This window comes from Natrix helvetica (assembly GCF_964273705.1).
Source record: "Natrix helvetica genome assembly, chromosome: 2".
Lineage (NCBI taxonomy): Eukaryota > Metazoa > Chordata > Lepidosauria > Squamata > Natricidae > Natrix > Natrix helvetica.
The window spans coordinates 110,741,745-110,757,308 of record NC_138552.1 but is presented as its reverse complement, the minus strand read 5'-3'; the positions used below and the strand labels follow the sequence as shown (position 1 = coordinate 110,757,308).

Genomic DNA, 15,564 nt, shown 5'->3' with positions numbered 1-15,564 from the left:
TAGCTCAAAGTTGTACAAAAAGAGTGAATTATAATATAACAGAAAGGGAGATTTTTTAATAAAATATATGCAAGTTAACAGTGATAGTGGTTAGATCAGGGGTGTCCAAACTTGGGAACTTTAAGACTTGTGGACTTCAACTCCCAGAATTCCCCATGGCTGGGGAATTCTGGGAGTTGAAGTCCACAAGTCTTAAAGTTCCCAAGTTTGGACACCCCTGGGTTAGATGGTGGTCCCCGATATTTTCTGGCAAACAATGGATAAAATGAAAACCTGACACCTTAATTTGGCAGGTTTTATTCTTTCACTTTCTATTATACAAAATACTTTACAATTTAAAAACATTTTCCCAACAAAAATCATATACATATATTTATAAAGAGCCAATTACACCAAAGGGAAAAGCCTGATGAAAAGAGATAGCCCAACCATTTTATGAGGAACCAAAAAGGCAGAGGGGGAATTAAGAGAAAGTTCTTGGCCCACACTTTGCGTTTCTGGTAACTGTCAAGTCTGCCGCTTCCCAGATACGTTCTTACTTTAATAAATAATAAACAGCTGCTCCTTTCCCATCTCTGGGGTGGTGACATCGGCTACGTTGCTACTTCATAAGCAGTGTCCATTCCCTTTCTGTTGTCCCTTTAACATTAGCAGCACTTTTCAAGTCCAGAGTCCAAAATTCATATTTTGATTCAGCCTAACGAAACCGTCTTAACCGGATGTGCAAAGAACATCAGCGTAAATACTCTGCAAGAGATTTAGCAGGCAACACTAATTGTCCATCTTCAAGGGCCAGAATTCCTTTCCTTGTTATCACAGAGACTGACCTATAAGAAAAAAGCCCACTACTTTTAAATCTGTGCCTAGAAGACACCACTGAAGGGAAATCTAAATACTTTTCTGCTCAAAGGGCTTTTTTTCCCCCCTTCCTAAACTAAATTTTGCAGGCTGGGACAGGCACACAGAAAGTACCATTCCTTGCTGGATTTGCATAGGATAAGGAAGCTTAATTTTACAGAAATATGATCCAGCACAACATGTAAACCAGTGACCTGCCCTAAAAAGGAGACAGAAAATAGGTGTTGTTATGCTGTTTCCAGGGACAGCTTGAGAATTAAAAGGGAAGCGTCCCTGACTCGGCCATATTTGTCTGGGTGGGAAGAGAAAGTAGGGACTAGTATAGGGGAGGGCTCCTCCTGCATTCACAAGGGAGCCCATCTAGGAGTCACTGCTGAACAGCAAAAGCCTGTAGGAGGGTAGGAAGGTCATGGGCGTCGGCTGCTTGATAGAGGTTGCTGTGGCCCAGCATGGAAAGGGCCATACGGAGGGTGCTCCAGATGTTGTCAGACATGGCTCCCTGTTGGCCCCGTGGCCCGCGACTCTTCTGCTGCATCTGCAAGGCTTCCAAGAAGTGTTCTATAGCCTCTCTGTCAAGACAGCAGCAAATGGCAATGAAGGGAGTTAGAGGGAATCAAGAGTAGCTCACAATCAGGACTTGCCCCAAAGGCTAGCCATGGGGAGAAAGAGGGAGCAGTTCTACGGCTTTCTTTTCCCATGCACCTTAGTCATTCTTTGCTGATTTTGCCAACACAAATACTTAACTTTGGATCATTTTTTATTTGATTTTTACCCTCACCTTTGTTATTTTAAAGGTAACTCAAAGCAGTGAATATAGCAAATGCTCCTATTTACCCCCCCAACAGCTACCCTGTGAGGTGAGTTGAACTGAGAGTGTACGATTGGCCCAAAATCATCCAGTCAGCTTTCACGCCTACAGCAGGCGCAGAGCCCAACATCTTTTGGTTTTTAGGCCAGCACTTTAACCACTATCCTCACTAAATAAATGGAACATGTATAATGTTTTGACTTCTTTGCTTAATTGGGTTCTCTTGATCTACTTTTAGAATTTGTGTAGAAAACAGATCATGTTTTAGGTCATATCTGTGCAGAAATATTGAAAGGGTCCACAAACTTTTAAGCACCACAATAGATGAGACACACCAAAAAAAAGCCAGTGAATAAGACTTTTTGAAAGGGGAGGTGAAATGAGTGAAGGCACTATGAGCCAACTGGGATGTCAATTTCTCCAGGAAATACTTTCAGAGTTGCCTGATCCACCGCTCATGTAATATCTCAAGTCTATGGTGGCCTCATCTAATCAAAAGCAGCAGTATAACCAACCTCAACTTTAAAGCCACCCAACTCACCTATGGGCTCCTAAATTGATACAACTAATGCCTAGGTTGTAACGAGAACGTATATAGCCCGGCTGCAGTTCCAGCGCCTGCCGGTAAGCAGCTACAGCTTCCTCACTCCGGTTCCCGTTGGCTAAAGTAGCTCCCAACTTGTTCCAAAGGAGATGATCCTAGAAAGAAGGAACCAGGTTTGGTCAGACATGGTAGAGCTTTTGTTTTTCCTCCCCTCCCCTTCCGTCCCATTCTTCTCAAACTTTCAAGACTATTTGCTTAGTCTTGATCTTTATCTCACTGTGCTTTTCTATAGTCCTCCCTCCCATTTTCCCCTTCAATAACAATCCTGTGAAGCAGATTGGACTGAGAGCGATGAAGTGTCTTAGATGAAGTGTCTTAGTCATTCTACATTTCTCGCTTTCCCTTACAGCGGATAAAGATTGCAGGGGAAGTATGATAGCTAAGGGGTTGAGATAACAACCAAAAAACCCAGCTCTTGGCTCTGCCATAAACCTATTGGTGGTGGGGGCAGAGACTTCTCTCTGTCAGATTGAAGCCTCCCATCAGTAATGCCCACAGGAAACAGATTCACCTCCTTTGCAAGATTGTGGTAAAGGCTGCTTGAGAATGACAGAAGTGCTCTAGCTTTAGATAGCATTCCTAAGTGTTTCTCGTAGTTTTTAACCGAGATGGCTGTCGCATCGAGTGACCTGCACTTCGAAATCGATGGGGAAATGCCACTTTTGGTATTTCCCCATTGATTTCCATTTCACTTTTGGTAAAGAAGACTCTTAAGAACCGACTCCTGCAGTCAGAAGCAGCCTGAAGCGAGAAAGCAATGCCACCTTCTCCTGCTGCTTTTCCTCTCCCCCACCCCTAACTGTGCCTTCCTTACATTTGGCCGTGAGCTCAGGGCAGCAGTGAAGCAATCCACAGCCTTCTCATACTCGCCACTCAGGTTGAAGAGAACACCCAGACCGCACTGCACATCAGGGTCCACCACATCGGGGTTGCTACGGACAGCCGCCAAGAACAATTCCTTCACCTCATGAAAAAGCGAGCTGAGGAAGGGAAGAACGAAGAGACCAATGTGGTAGGAAGGGCGACCGCCAGTCCCATCTTGCTTCCTGTGCCCAGTTCCCATTTATTGCTCATTCTGCAGACTCACTCAGTTAGGAGGGAACCCAGAACACGTTTGGAGGACCCCAGACCTGGGCTAGATTTCTCCCCCTCGGGTTCTTTTCCCATCAGGTGAGCGTAGGCCGGTTTGTGGTACAGCCAGTCGCGCAAGGTTTCACACGCCTGCTTCTGCAGCGATTCATTGGTGAAACTGACAGCTAAAGCCATGAGTGCAGTGAGGTTTCCGGGCTGCAACTCCAGGCACCTATAGGAAAACCATACAGTAAGGGATACAACTGATGCAGCTGGTGCAAATCTACCCCTTTGATTTGCCAACCCAATTCTTTCTGCGCTAAGAAAGAAACTCCTACTGACCCCACTTCAAAGGGCCAGCTGCAAACAATGGATTTAGTTTTGTTTCAGCTGAGGAAAAGATGCAAGGGTACAGCATAAGTTCACCACACATCCTTCAACCCTCAGCATCACTGGCCTTTGGACTACCACACTGGAAGGTCCCAAGGCCTCGCACATCTGCTGCTCAGGAAAGCTACTCACTGTCGGAGAGCACTTATTGCAGCAAGCTCTTGTTCATTCTCAGCTTGGGTGGTTCCCAGATACTGCCAAGCCTAATAGTAAGAAAATGACAAAAACAAGAGTTCTGTTCAGGGCTGCATGGAAGAAAGGGCCGGTGTTTCTTTTCTCCTCACCATCTTTTTTGTCTTTGCAGGGGAAAAAATATTGCTGGGGCGGAGGGGGACGTTCATTTGATAGCACATCAAAAGCAACCAGCTGGCCCTGAGAGCCAGTGACTTAACCATACTCAAGCAGCTGCTCTGGAGAACGATCAGAACGGGTCAGAATGGTGAGGTATAAGGCAAAATCCCAACTGGTGTCTGAAGCAGCAACTCCTTTCCCTCTCATGGTTAACCCAGTTTTGGGAAAACAATCAGAAATTATAAGCCAGAAGGTGGCACACACCCAACCCTGTCCAGGAAGGAGACCAAAGAACTAAAGTCTGTTCTGAAGCAATTCTGCTCCAGTTCTGCAAAAGAGGAACGTGATATCAAAACGGACTCATCTTCATCGTTACCTGAACCTGATTTTGGCTCGTAGTTTGTTGAACAGAAACAGGAGGGGGGGGGGGAGGTTTGGTAAATTCCTAGGGAGCGGGGAGGGCTAAGGAATGCATGAGAGCCCTCTGCTGCCTGAGAGGAGAGACCCACCAAGGTCAAGTCCTGAGAATTGTTGAAACTGCTCAGACTGTTTTCCCAAAACAAAAGCACTGCATGTAATTGGTGGACAATCAACTGGGGAGCCCAGGGAAGAAATGGGAGTTTTACCTATCTCGGTTTTTGCGGGGAAACCTCAAAACTGACTTTGCTTCTGCTGTACCTTTGGATGGAACTTTCACTAAAGTTTTACTCTTGGTGAACTCTCTGGACCAGGAATTCCTTTTTTAGAATGTGCCAACTGGAACGGTTCACACAGGAGTCCTTGGCACCCAAGTAAAGAACACACACTTCCAATGAAAAATGTCACAAAGGAATATACCGTATTTTTCGGAGTATAAGACACACCAAGGTTTTGAAGAGGTAAATTAAAAAAAAAAAAGTTTTTGCACTCTGCAAACCTCCCAAAAACGGCTGGGTTTTTTTTTTCAAAAAAAGGGCATGAATAGACCTTAGGAGGCTTGTAGGGTGTTCCTGCGGGATTGGGGTGGGCCAAAAATGAGCATAAAACAACCCGTTTTTTTGTCCAAAAAAGGGCTTTAGAAAGCTTATAGAGTGCTCCTGGAGATTGGGGGGGGGGGGGGGCAAAATTGAGCAAAAAATGGCTTGTTTTTTGCTCATTTCTGCTCTCCCCAGCCCCCAGGAGCTCTCTGAAAGCCTCCTACAAGCTATGCACGGCCATTTTGGTGAAGGGGGCGGGGTTTCAGGAGGCAAAAAAATGCTGTATTCAGTGTATAAGACCCACCTAGATTTCCAGCCTCTTTTTTGAGGGAAAAAGGTGAGTCTTATACTCCGAATAATACAGTAATCTAATTCCACATGATCGGAGTTGCTCTTCCCTGCAGCACACAAGGGGCTAAGCTGCCATTTGACATAAGCCGAGAGACCCTGGCCCTCCTTCACTCACCTCCATATGGTCAGGCTTTTGTTGCACAGCAGCCTCAAAGAATAAGACAGCATTGGGGAGATGCCCCTCCTCCAGACATTTCAGCCCCTCCTCAAAAGGGTGTGGGTGGTCCCGTACAGGGTTATCTTCTTCAAACTGGTATCCCTACAAGGGAGGAAGAACAAAACATTAGTTGCTTCTAAAGGCTGCTCCCAGGGTGTTAGGAAAGAGATGGGACATTTGCTACTCCACAGCAGGGTTTGCTGCTTATTTAAGGAACAACAAGAGGCAGGATTAGTCCATCAACTTTTCTCTTCTGCTTGCAAGCCCAGGGTGGTGCATCTTTCCTTGCCAATTAATCAGAGTGTGAGTGTGAAACGGCACTGAAGGAGGCAAGTGGAGTCTTAGGTGCAGAGGTAAGTAAGCAGAGAGCATCTTCTATCTCTAGACACACCTTCTACCTTCTGCAGGAAAATCAGCATAGCTCGCTTGCCTCCAAAATTATAGAAATGATGAAAAACTAACACTTGTAGAGAAGGCAGGGGCAGATAACTGCATCTAGCCATCATCAAAATGTGCCCTTTGAACACTTTGCCAACATGTCCCCACCGCCCGCTTCAAGGCCCAACTTCTATTGCAGTGTTTCTCAACCTTGGCGACTTTAAGTCCAGTGGACTTCAACTCTCAGAATCCCCAAGCCAGCTGGGGAATTCTGGGAGTTGAAGTCCACTGGACTTAAAGTCGCCAAGGTTGAGAAACACTGTTTTATTGGCTCTGGGAGATCCGAAGTGGAAAACCACTGAAGGATGCATTTGGATGATCACCCAGAGCCAAAACGCACTGAAATTAGAAAAATGTGGAGGCAGGCACAGTTAGCAGGAGAGGAAGAAGATAATGCAAAGAAATTCCATGTTATCTTTTTTTAAAAATAAGGATCTATTTATGCTTTCTATAGACAGCATAACAGCTTGTTAGTTCTCAACCTTTTTTTAAATAAAATTTGCTATCCACATACTCACTAGTGAGAGTTGTACAATCAAAGAGAAAAGTGAGGGACAGAGAGGGCAAAGCACAGCGTTCTTTCCACAGCAGTACCTTGTCGTAAGAGGTGGAAAAATCCTCATAATCTGATAACCAAGGATGAGCCTCTGCGTCTCGCTTGGCCATCTCTTCCCACTCAGCCTGCAATTTGTCCCAAAAATCCACATCTGACTAGAGAAAGAAGAGAAACAAAATATCCAGTTTCCTCAAATAAATGCATTAAAAGTTGCAGAAGAAGGAGAGCCATGCCCATTACCTCCACGGCAGTCTTGGCCTGCTCAAATTCTGAATCGGGCTCCAGCGCATTCCCAGTGTGTGCAAACTGGTCTACCCAGGCTTCAGATGTATCCTAAAAGGAGAAGACAGAGATGGAAAACCTTTCAAATGACAGCTAAATAATGGAAAGCAACATATAGCATTCAGGCTATTTTTACAGAATTATGACGGGAATGACTCTTGTCTTGCTCCTCGTCTACAGATGCTCTGCTCAGTTCTGGGCCCCAAATCCACTTACTGGCTACATGGAATAAGCTGCCATGAGTTCTCCTACTGAAAGCAGCAGTCAGGAATCCTACCTGCTGCTGAATAAACTCAGTTGCCCATTGCTCTGCCTTATCCTGGTCCCTGGGATTAATGGTCACCCGATTGGCCTCGATGGATACCCTCCCATCTCCAATCTGGCGAACAAATTTTAGGAACTGCATGAAGAAAGGAGACACAGGTAGAGACCATATCATTATTCATGTCCTTATACCTCCAAAATATACCTTTTGCCTGAATTAGCCTGCTCTGGCATGAGCAGACTTTTCAAGGCAAGGCAAGAGACCTGTTCAGCTTTACTGGGCACATGGGAATCAGTGGTAATTTAAAATAATTGCACAATGCTAGCAATAAATCTCTAGAAAACCCTCCAAACAGGTTATTATACAGCCCAAAACCCAGGTTAAATCTTGCTACAGAACTACACCTTTTCACCCAGACTCATTCCAAATTTATCTTGATCTGACAATAAGAGTAAATCTGGCTTCACAGTTCCTAAGTAATCCTTAAGAAAAGAACCTCTATTTGGGAAGGCTGTCTTAGAAGATTGGTGCTTTGTTGCCAAGAGTGTAATATGCTGGCTATAGAGTTGTGGAATTTCTCCTAGTGAAATCCTTGTTCATGTATGAAACCTTCTGGGCAATTATGAGTAAAACCCATTAGGAAATAAGGGGTTAAATATAACCATGCTTAGAACCTCCTCTCTCTGCTGCAGCCTTCTGCTTTTCATCAGGGAATCTCTTACACGGCATGATCATCTTAGTAGTTCTTGTCCTCAGTATCATAATGGAGTTTTTCTTAACGCAGAGACCCTCCCCTGCTTCCCCTCTGCAATCATTCATGGTAGAACAGCATTCATTTTCTTTTACAAGAATAACCCCATTTCTCTCAAATAGTCTTCAAAACTGCTAGGTTGGCGGGAAGATGATAAATTTTGAAACCCAACACATCCAGAGATAAGAAAGGCTATTCTTAAGAAAATCAAGAGATGTAGAATCCTTCATTTTCCATATGAGGTAACAATAGTAAATCAATCCAACTAAGTATGGGGGTGGGGGTGGGGGTGTTGGCATTTCTGTTTTTCACAGGGTTGACAGATGAGAAGCCCATAACAAGCCCTTTTGCCCAGAGGTGGTATTTAGCAGGTTCTGACCAGTTCTGGTAAAGCGGTAGTGGAAATTTTGAGTAGTTCGTAGAACTGGTAAATACCACCTGTGAGTGGCCCTACCACCATCTATTCTCTGCCTCCCAAGTCCCAGCTAATTGGCAGGAAATGGGGATTTTGCAGTAACCTTCCCCTGGAGTGGGGAGGGAATGGAGATTTTACAGTATCCTTCCCCTGCCACGCCCACCAAATCACGCCCACAGAAATGGTAGTAAATTTGTTTGAATCCCACCACTGCTCTTCCCTCATTTTGCTGTTCCTGGTAGCCCAACCAGTCTGATGGTCAGCAGGCTGGAGAAAACCCAGATGATTCATAGCAATGCACACTGAGTGCTTTAAACCAAGACATCCGGAAGAAAAGACGAGGCACAAGGAAGCACAGAAGGGGTGTGTGTGTGTGTATATAGGTACACATATGGCTCTTGAACCTGAAAATGTTGATAGCTAGCGGTGTTCAAGTGAGTTACAAGAGCAAATAAGCCAGCATGCACATACCCCACAATTATTTCTCTCCAGCCTTACAACCATGCGGTATTCCTTTTGAAGAAAATGCCAGTCATATTTTTACCTCAGAATTATTCAGCTTGGGATCATCCACTTTTGCAAGAAAGTCATTAGCTGTTTTTTTCAGATCGTCTTCAGGCTGGTATTCCTCATACCTAAACCAGAACAAACCAGGCAGAGTCAGGATAAACTAAAACAATGCTATGTTCAAAAGTGATTTGACCCATCGGTTTATATGCACTAGATTTTTATTATTTTATCCCATGTTCCAGTCTGTAATTCAAACCCTAGTTTGAATTTTAACATAAAAACACAACATGAAATTTTAACTTAAAAAATCTAAAGTAGATCAGGGCAGTCTACAAATACCATAAGCATAAAATAAAAAACAAACTCCAGTCAATTTCATCTAAAAAAGAAAATTAGTAGAACATAGCCTCAACCCTTACAACCTGAATATAAAATAACTAAAATAATTCACAAACTATAACAAAACTGTTTTGTTTCTAGGGGAAAGTTGACAAAAGTCTATGTTCCAGGCATTCCCTAAGAAGGCCCCTAAAAGGATCTTGGTGTTCACACAGAGACATGAGAGAACAAACAAACTTTTTATTATCCAGAACTAGGCAATCAAAAGCTTCAAGGAGTGCACAAATACACTGATTTGTATCCAGAATAAACTGGCTCCTAAAGGATATTTTAAACTCTGAAAAATGTGTTTCACTTATCTAGCCCAGGTCAATCTAGCAGCTTAGTTCAACTGGTACCTTAGTTTAGATGTACCACCATATATGAAGTGTAGTTGTATACAATCCAAAAAGAGAATGCGCTGGGAATCAATCAAAATGAAAAGGTAGCACAGATACCACCTTAACATCCAAAGATAAGTCTGGATTTAATGCTATCTTGAATTGTCTACAAGGTCCTTCAAGGGAGATGCAACAATTATCTCTATTTAGATGAATTTCCTACATTAACACTGCCATTTATTTGACTGAACTCACTTGATAAAACTCCATCTCATCTATCGATCTTAATCCCGGCATACATAGTGAAACCTGAATCTGAGCAGAGCTGAAATATAAACTGAATTCGATCTTACCCCAAATCCTTAGATAACCTCATTCGGTATTTCAAGTGGATGCCAAATTCAGCACCACAAATACCATGAAGCACATTTTGCAAACATTTGTCTAGATATGAATATATGGGTCTCAAATCAAAATACAGTACTCCCACTCACTGTCTGAAAGTTGCTCCTATTGGATACTTTATCAAATTGTCTTTGACATCAGTTTCGAATTCTGCTTTCTTCACAGAAGGTGGGGGCAAGCTATGAAATGAATTGCCATCAGAGTTTATGCAAGCAGCCTCCTTGCTAATTCACTACTTAAGAGGAGTGCAAGAGATAAGGCATGGCTGCATTTGAACTTGTATGTCCGACTTTATATGTATTATAACTCCACCTTGAACATAGATCACATACATGGTGTTTACTTTTTTGTCTTCAGAACAAGTTGGCTTTTGACGCTTCAAAATTGCTGAATCTAATCCATCTTCAGAATATTTTATACATTTATCAAGCGACAATATACAGCCTGGATAGTCAGGCAGTCAGGAATAGAAATCCAATGCACTTAAGAAAATGCTGTACAGGTAGTCCTCAACCTACGACAATTGAACCCCAAATTTCTGTTGTTAAATGAGACATCTGTTAAGTGAATTTTGCCCCTTTTTTCAACCTTTCTTGCCATAGTTGTTAAGTGAATCACTACAGTTGATAGGTTAGTAGTCCGGTTGTTAAGTGAATCTGGCTTCCCCATTGACTTTGCTTGTCAGAAGGTTGCAAAACGTGATCACCTGAACCTCAGGACACTGCAATGGTCGTAAGTATAAAACATTGCCAAGCATCTGAATTTTGATCACATGACCATGGCGATGCAGGAAAGGTCGTAACTTTGAAAAATGGTCATAAGATACATTTTTCAGTGCTGTTGTAACTGAAGTGTCACCAAATGTTGTAAGTTGAGGACTACCTGTACTTCTTTCCAATGTGACAGGGCTAATATGGGACAACAATTCAGTAAAGTTGGAAGATCCTCCATTGTTTAGAGCAGTGGTTCTCAACCTGGGGGTCGGGACCCCTTTGGGGGTCGAACAATCCTTTCACAGGGATCGCCTAAGACAGTGGTGGGCAACCTTTTTTTTCAACTGAGCCAAATCTCGCCAAAACCACGATTGAAATTTATTTTGAGAGCCACATTTTTAAAACCGAAAATACATAGGATGGTACACTGTTTTTAGTTTCAATAAACTCTGGCATTTGAAGCACGCAAGTCTTAAAGCTGTCAAGTTACAAGATCCTTGCATCCCTAACCCTTTAGGAAAAAAAAACCCAAGGGGTCTTCAAACCTGACAGCTTGAAGACTTGTGGACTTCAACTCCCAGAATTCCTTCTCCAGTCATGTTGGCTCAGGAACTCTGGCATTGAAGCATGCAAGTCTTAAAGCTGTCAAGTTGCAAGACCCTTGCACCCCTAACCCTTTAGAAAAAAAAAACCAGGGTCTTCAAACCTGACAGCTTGAAGACTTGTGGACTTCAACTCCCAGAATTCTGAGAGTTGAAGTCCACCAAGGGCATCAATCATATTAGTCCAGGCAGGGATCTGCAAAATTGGCTCTTAAGACTGGTGGACTTCAACTCCCAGAATTCTGAGAGTTGAAGTCCACCAGTCTTAAAACAGCCACCTTTGCAGACCTCTGTGTTAGCCCAAAGCCTGGCGCTGGGCGGGCCTTGCTCCCCCATTGGTGGAGCCCCAAGAAGCGAGGAGGGAGAAAAAGAGACGGAGGCCAAGGAGCTTCTCCCCCCCCACCGCAAAAATCTTATCAGGGAGCCGGCGGGCAGTAGCAAATTAGCTGATCACGCGGCGTGATCGGCTAATTTGCTACTGCCCGCCCGGCTCCCCGGTTAGATTTTTGCTGGGAGGAGGCAGGGGGGGGGGGAGCTCCTTAGCCTCCGTTTCTTTTTCTCCCTCCTCGCTTCAGGATCCTCCCTAATCATTGTGGGTCGAAAAGAAAAAAGGGAAAGGGGCGCTTGAAAAGAAAAAAGGGAAAGGAGGCAGAAAAAGAAACGGAGGCCAAGGAGCTTCTCCCCCCCCCCCCCGCAAAAATCTTATCAGGGAGCCGGCGGGCAGTAGCAAATTGGCTGATCACGCGGCGTGATCGGCTAATTTGCTACTGCCCGCCCAGCTCCCCGGTTAGATTTTTGCTGGGAGGAGGCAGGGGGGAAGCTCCTTAGCCTCCGTTTCTTTTTCTGCCTCCTTTCCCTTTTTTCTTTTCGACCCACAATGATTAGGGAGGATCCTGAAGCGAGGAGGGAGAAAAAGAAATGGAGGCTAAGGAGCTTCCCCCCCGCCTCCTCCCAGCAAAAATCTAACCGGGGAGCCGGGCAGGCAGTAGCAAATTAGCCGATCACGCCGCATGATCAGCTAATTTGCTACTGCCCGCCCGGCTCCCCGGTTAGATTTTTGCTGGGAGGAGGCAGGGGGGAAGCTCCTTAGCCTCCGTTTCTTTTTCTGCCTCCTTTCCCTTTTTTCTTTTCGACCCACAATGATTAGGGAGGATCCTGAAGCGAGGAGGGAGAAAAAGAAACGGAGGCTAAGGAGCTTCCCCCCCGCCTCCTCCCAGCAAAAATCTAACCGGGGAGCCGGGCAGGCAGTAGCAAATTAGCCGATCACGCCGCGTGATCAGCTAATTTGCTACTGCCCGCCGGCTCCCTGATAAGATTTTTGTGGGGGGGGGGGGAGAAGCTCCTTGGCCTCCGTCTCTTTTTCTCCCTCCTCGCTTCAGGATCCTCCCTAATCATTGTGGGTCGAAAAGAAAAAAGGGAAAGGGGCGCTTGTTTTGAAGTGCCCGAGAGGAGGGAGGGGAGCGGGCGCCCGGCACACAGAAGAGCCACATTAAAGTGTGTAAAGAGCCGCATGTGGCTCGCGAGCCGCGGCTTGCCGACCACTGGCCTAAGACCATCGGAAAACACATATTTTTGATGGTCTTAAGAACCGAGACACCAATTTTATGGTTGGGGGTCACCACAACATGAGGAACTGTATTAAAGGGTCGGGGCATTGGGAAGGTTGAGACTCACTGTTTCAGAAGCTCTTTCATAAATTCTGTCCCACTATTAAAAATCCTCTGAACTGAGGACCATTTGATCCCAGCACTCCTATTGCTGCTGGATTTTCAGAAAGATAAGCTGCTGTATGGCACCAATTTTGAATTTGGAAAGCCTTACCAGGCATCTCAAAGAGAGTCTGTCCAAGGGGTTCGCATGTAATTATGGGAAGAAGCCACAGAGATACTTACCATTTATCAGCCGAGGTCTGATCTTCTGATTCACCCAGCCACAGCTTCTCCTCTGACTGCTCCAAATACTCTTCTGCCCATTTGGCAGGAGATACGGATAATGGATCTATGTAGAAATGGGATAAAAGTAAGTTAACTAAAAAACCTGGGAAAAGGAAGAGGAGGCCCTGAAAGGCAACAAGCGTTATCAAGCATCATTACACATAAATACCTACTATCCTACTCAAAGTCAGCTTCAATTATCCTAGCTAATGCCCTAGAACTAATACTCTAGCTAATACCCCAAAATATGAGATATTACATAAAGTTATGTCATAGTCTTCCCGCTGGGACACTGTTATCTTAGTCACCATCACCCATTTTAATCTGGAAAAAGTTCAGAGAAATGCAACTTGGATTGGGAAGATGATTTCGAAATCAGGAAAGCACAGAGATAAGACTGAAGCAGAGCCCCAGTAGCCATTCTGCCTTGTCTACCAGAGCAAAGTGGGGGGAAAGTGACTTGCAACATATTTAATTTGGACTAATTTTAACAAGACTAGACAAAACATTTAACTATGCAAATGACTATAAAACAGGACAAGATTCCAAGAAAGTTTATCGCACAATCTTCCTTCTCTAAGAGGTAGTGCAATTGTACCTTTAAGACCCTGTTGCAAAATTATCCGTCTATTCAGAATGCCATTTATGTATTCAAGGAAACTCTAGTTGAGCAAATCCTATGCTACAAAAACATGCATTCAGATGGCACATGATTGTTATTTTAACTGCAACACACTCAGAGTTTATTATTAGATTTATATCCTATTTTTTCTCTAACGCAAAGTAGTTTACATGGGGTTCTCCCTTTTATCCCAGGGCTAAGAATGGAATTAAACCTGAATCCCTTTGTTACTATGCTATACTGAACTCTCAAAACGTATTTTTCTAGAAACATGTTTTCTAGAAAAACATACTTTTCTAGGCCTACAGACTTAGTCTTCAGAAGGCAAGACAGAAGAAAAAAGTGCCAAAAAGAAGGTAAACAAGAATTGCATGGCGAAAAGGAGATATATTTTAGCACTATACAGGAAAGATCCTTTATACTGCCAATCCTGCACCCATTCCGTTTACAGACGCTTTGGTTTTTCCCAGCCTGCTCCATTAGATGTAACAGTGATGCCTACATCTTCCCAACAGCAGCCTTACCTGTAACCTCAGCAATGAACTCCTGGGACCAATCGGCCTCATCATAATCTGCGCCGGAAACGTCAACTGCATTATCAGATGCACCAAGGAAGTCCTGTGCCCAGTTCTCCGAGAGAGCCAGTGCTGCCACTCCTGGAGCTGAGGAACAAAAATGAGTCCCCAATAAGTGTCCCAACACACACACACCAATCCATACAGGTGAGACCACTACCAGACTGCTTTTTTCTATAATTCACAGCACTCTCCATCTCTTTTTAGAAACAAAAGACCAGAGCCTGTCCTACTCCAAGTGTCCTAGATCTGACACTTGGCTATTTTTGACACCCATCTGTACTCCCTACCCCCACCCCCACCCCTTCCTCTCAATATGTTCATAACATATTTCAGCCTTTTATTGTTATATTGTTGGTATTTGTTTCCCTCCAAATCGGCATTGTTAGCCACCTGAGAAAGATTTTGTACTTTTAAAATAAAGATATAATGCCCAGATATAATGCCCATCTTTGCCCAGAAGGTGTTTGGCTCTTCCCTGTTCACACTTACCTCTCTGTGGGGCCTGTCGGAAATTAGATTGTTCAATTTCCTGCATCTCAGCCAACAGATCATCCATCTTGAATGTTTGTGGGCCGCGGGAGAGCATGGGGCCATTCTGCTCTTGAAGGAACTCTGCCACCAGCTGTCAGACAAAAAGGTTGCAGGAGATTTGCATGTTACAGGATGGAAATAAAGTCATAGAACAAGTCAGAGGTGGTAAGGAAGATAGAAACAAGACATATGGGAAGGCTTACATCATCTTCCGAGGCTCTTCCAAGAGGTTTGGGCACCTAGAAAACAGAAGAGATATGGTCATTGTTTTGAGCTTCCTCTTCCCTCTGAGGTCCCATCTCACTTTGGTCTTGTACAACTCTTTAGACAATGGGAATGGTCAAGTTTAAACCAGATGGAACTCTACATGGGGGAAAAAGATATAACTGTGGTTCCAATCTCTCCACACATCCTCAAAGAAAGAGCCCTGTAGGTCTAAATATGGGAGATTCAGGTTATTGGCAATACTTATTACCATTTTTCCAGTTCCATCCATCATGGATGTGAACCTAGCTTGGCTTGAATAACAGTGTGCCTGCATAAAATATCTGTGCCAAATATGAGATTTGAAGCAGGAATTTTCCAGGTCAAGTTTTAACCAGCTCTTGAAACTGCCACTGTGAAAAAAATTATTTTTGGAAAGTCTACTGACCCTAAGTATGTAGCAATAACTACCCTATAAGAAACCTAAAACCATTCCAAGCCACACTATTCCACGATCTGATTCACAGCTGAATTTATATACTGTATTAAATCA

At 44.0% G+C, this 15,564-nt stretch overlaps 1 protein-coding gene across 6 annotated transcripts in view; it reads right to left on the bottom strand.

The window, feature by feature from the left end:
* Positions 1-274: 274 nt before the first annotated feature.
* Positions 275-15,564, bottom strand: part of PEX5 (peroxisomal biogenesis factor 5) — a 42,583-nt gene continuing 27,293 nt past the window's right edge. For 5 of the 6 annotated variants that reach the window (XM_081942127.1, XM_081942123.1, XM_081942124.1 and 2 more), the window contains exons 3-16: positions 15,011-15,046; positions 14,766-14,898; positions 14,223-14,360; positions 13,035-13,140; positions 8,738-8,828; positions 7,040-7,162; positions 6,721-6,813; positions 6,519-6,635; positions 5,445-5,588; positions 3,864-3,934; positions 3,358-3,573; positions 3,085-3,250; positions 2,208-2,365; positions 275-1,427 (exon numbers count right to left, since the gene is read on the bottom strand). In XM_081942127.1, coding sequence (XP_081798253.1) covers positions 1,226-1,427; positions 2,208-2,365; positions 3,085-3,250; positions 3,358-3,573; positions 3,864-3,934; positions 5,445-5,588; positions 6,519-6,635; positions 6,721-6,813; positions 7,040-7,162; positions 8,738-8,828; positions 13,035-13,140; positions 14,223-14,360; positions 14,766-14,898; positions 15,011-15,046 — 1,794 coding nt within the window. In that variant the 3' untranslated portion in view covers positions 275-1,225. The remainder of the gene's footprint in view (positions 1,428-2,207; positions 2,366-3,084; positions 3,251-3,357; positions 3,574-3,863; positions 3,935-5,444; positions 5,589-6,518; positions 6,636-6,720; positions 6,814-7,039; positions 7,163-8,737; positions 8,829-13,034; positions 13,141-14,222; positions 14,361-14,765; positions 14,899-15,010; positions 15,047-15,564) is intronic. The other variant, XM_081942128.1, reaches the window with a different exon arrangement.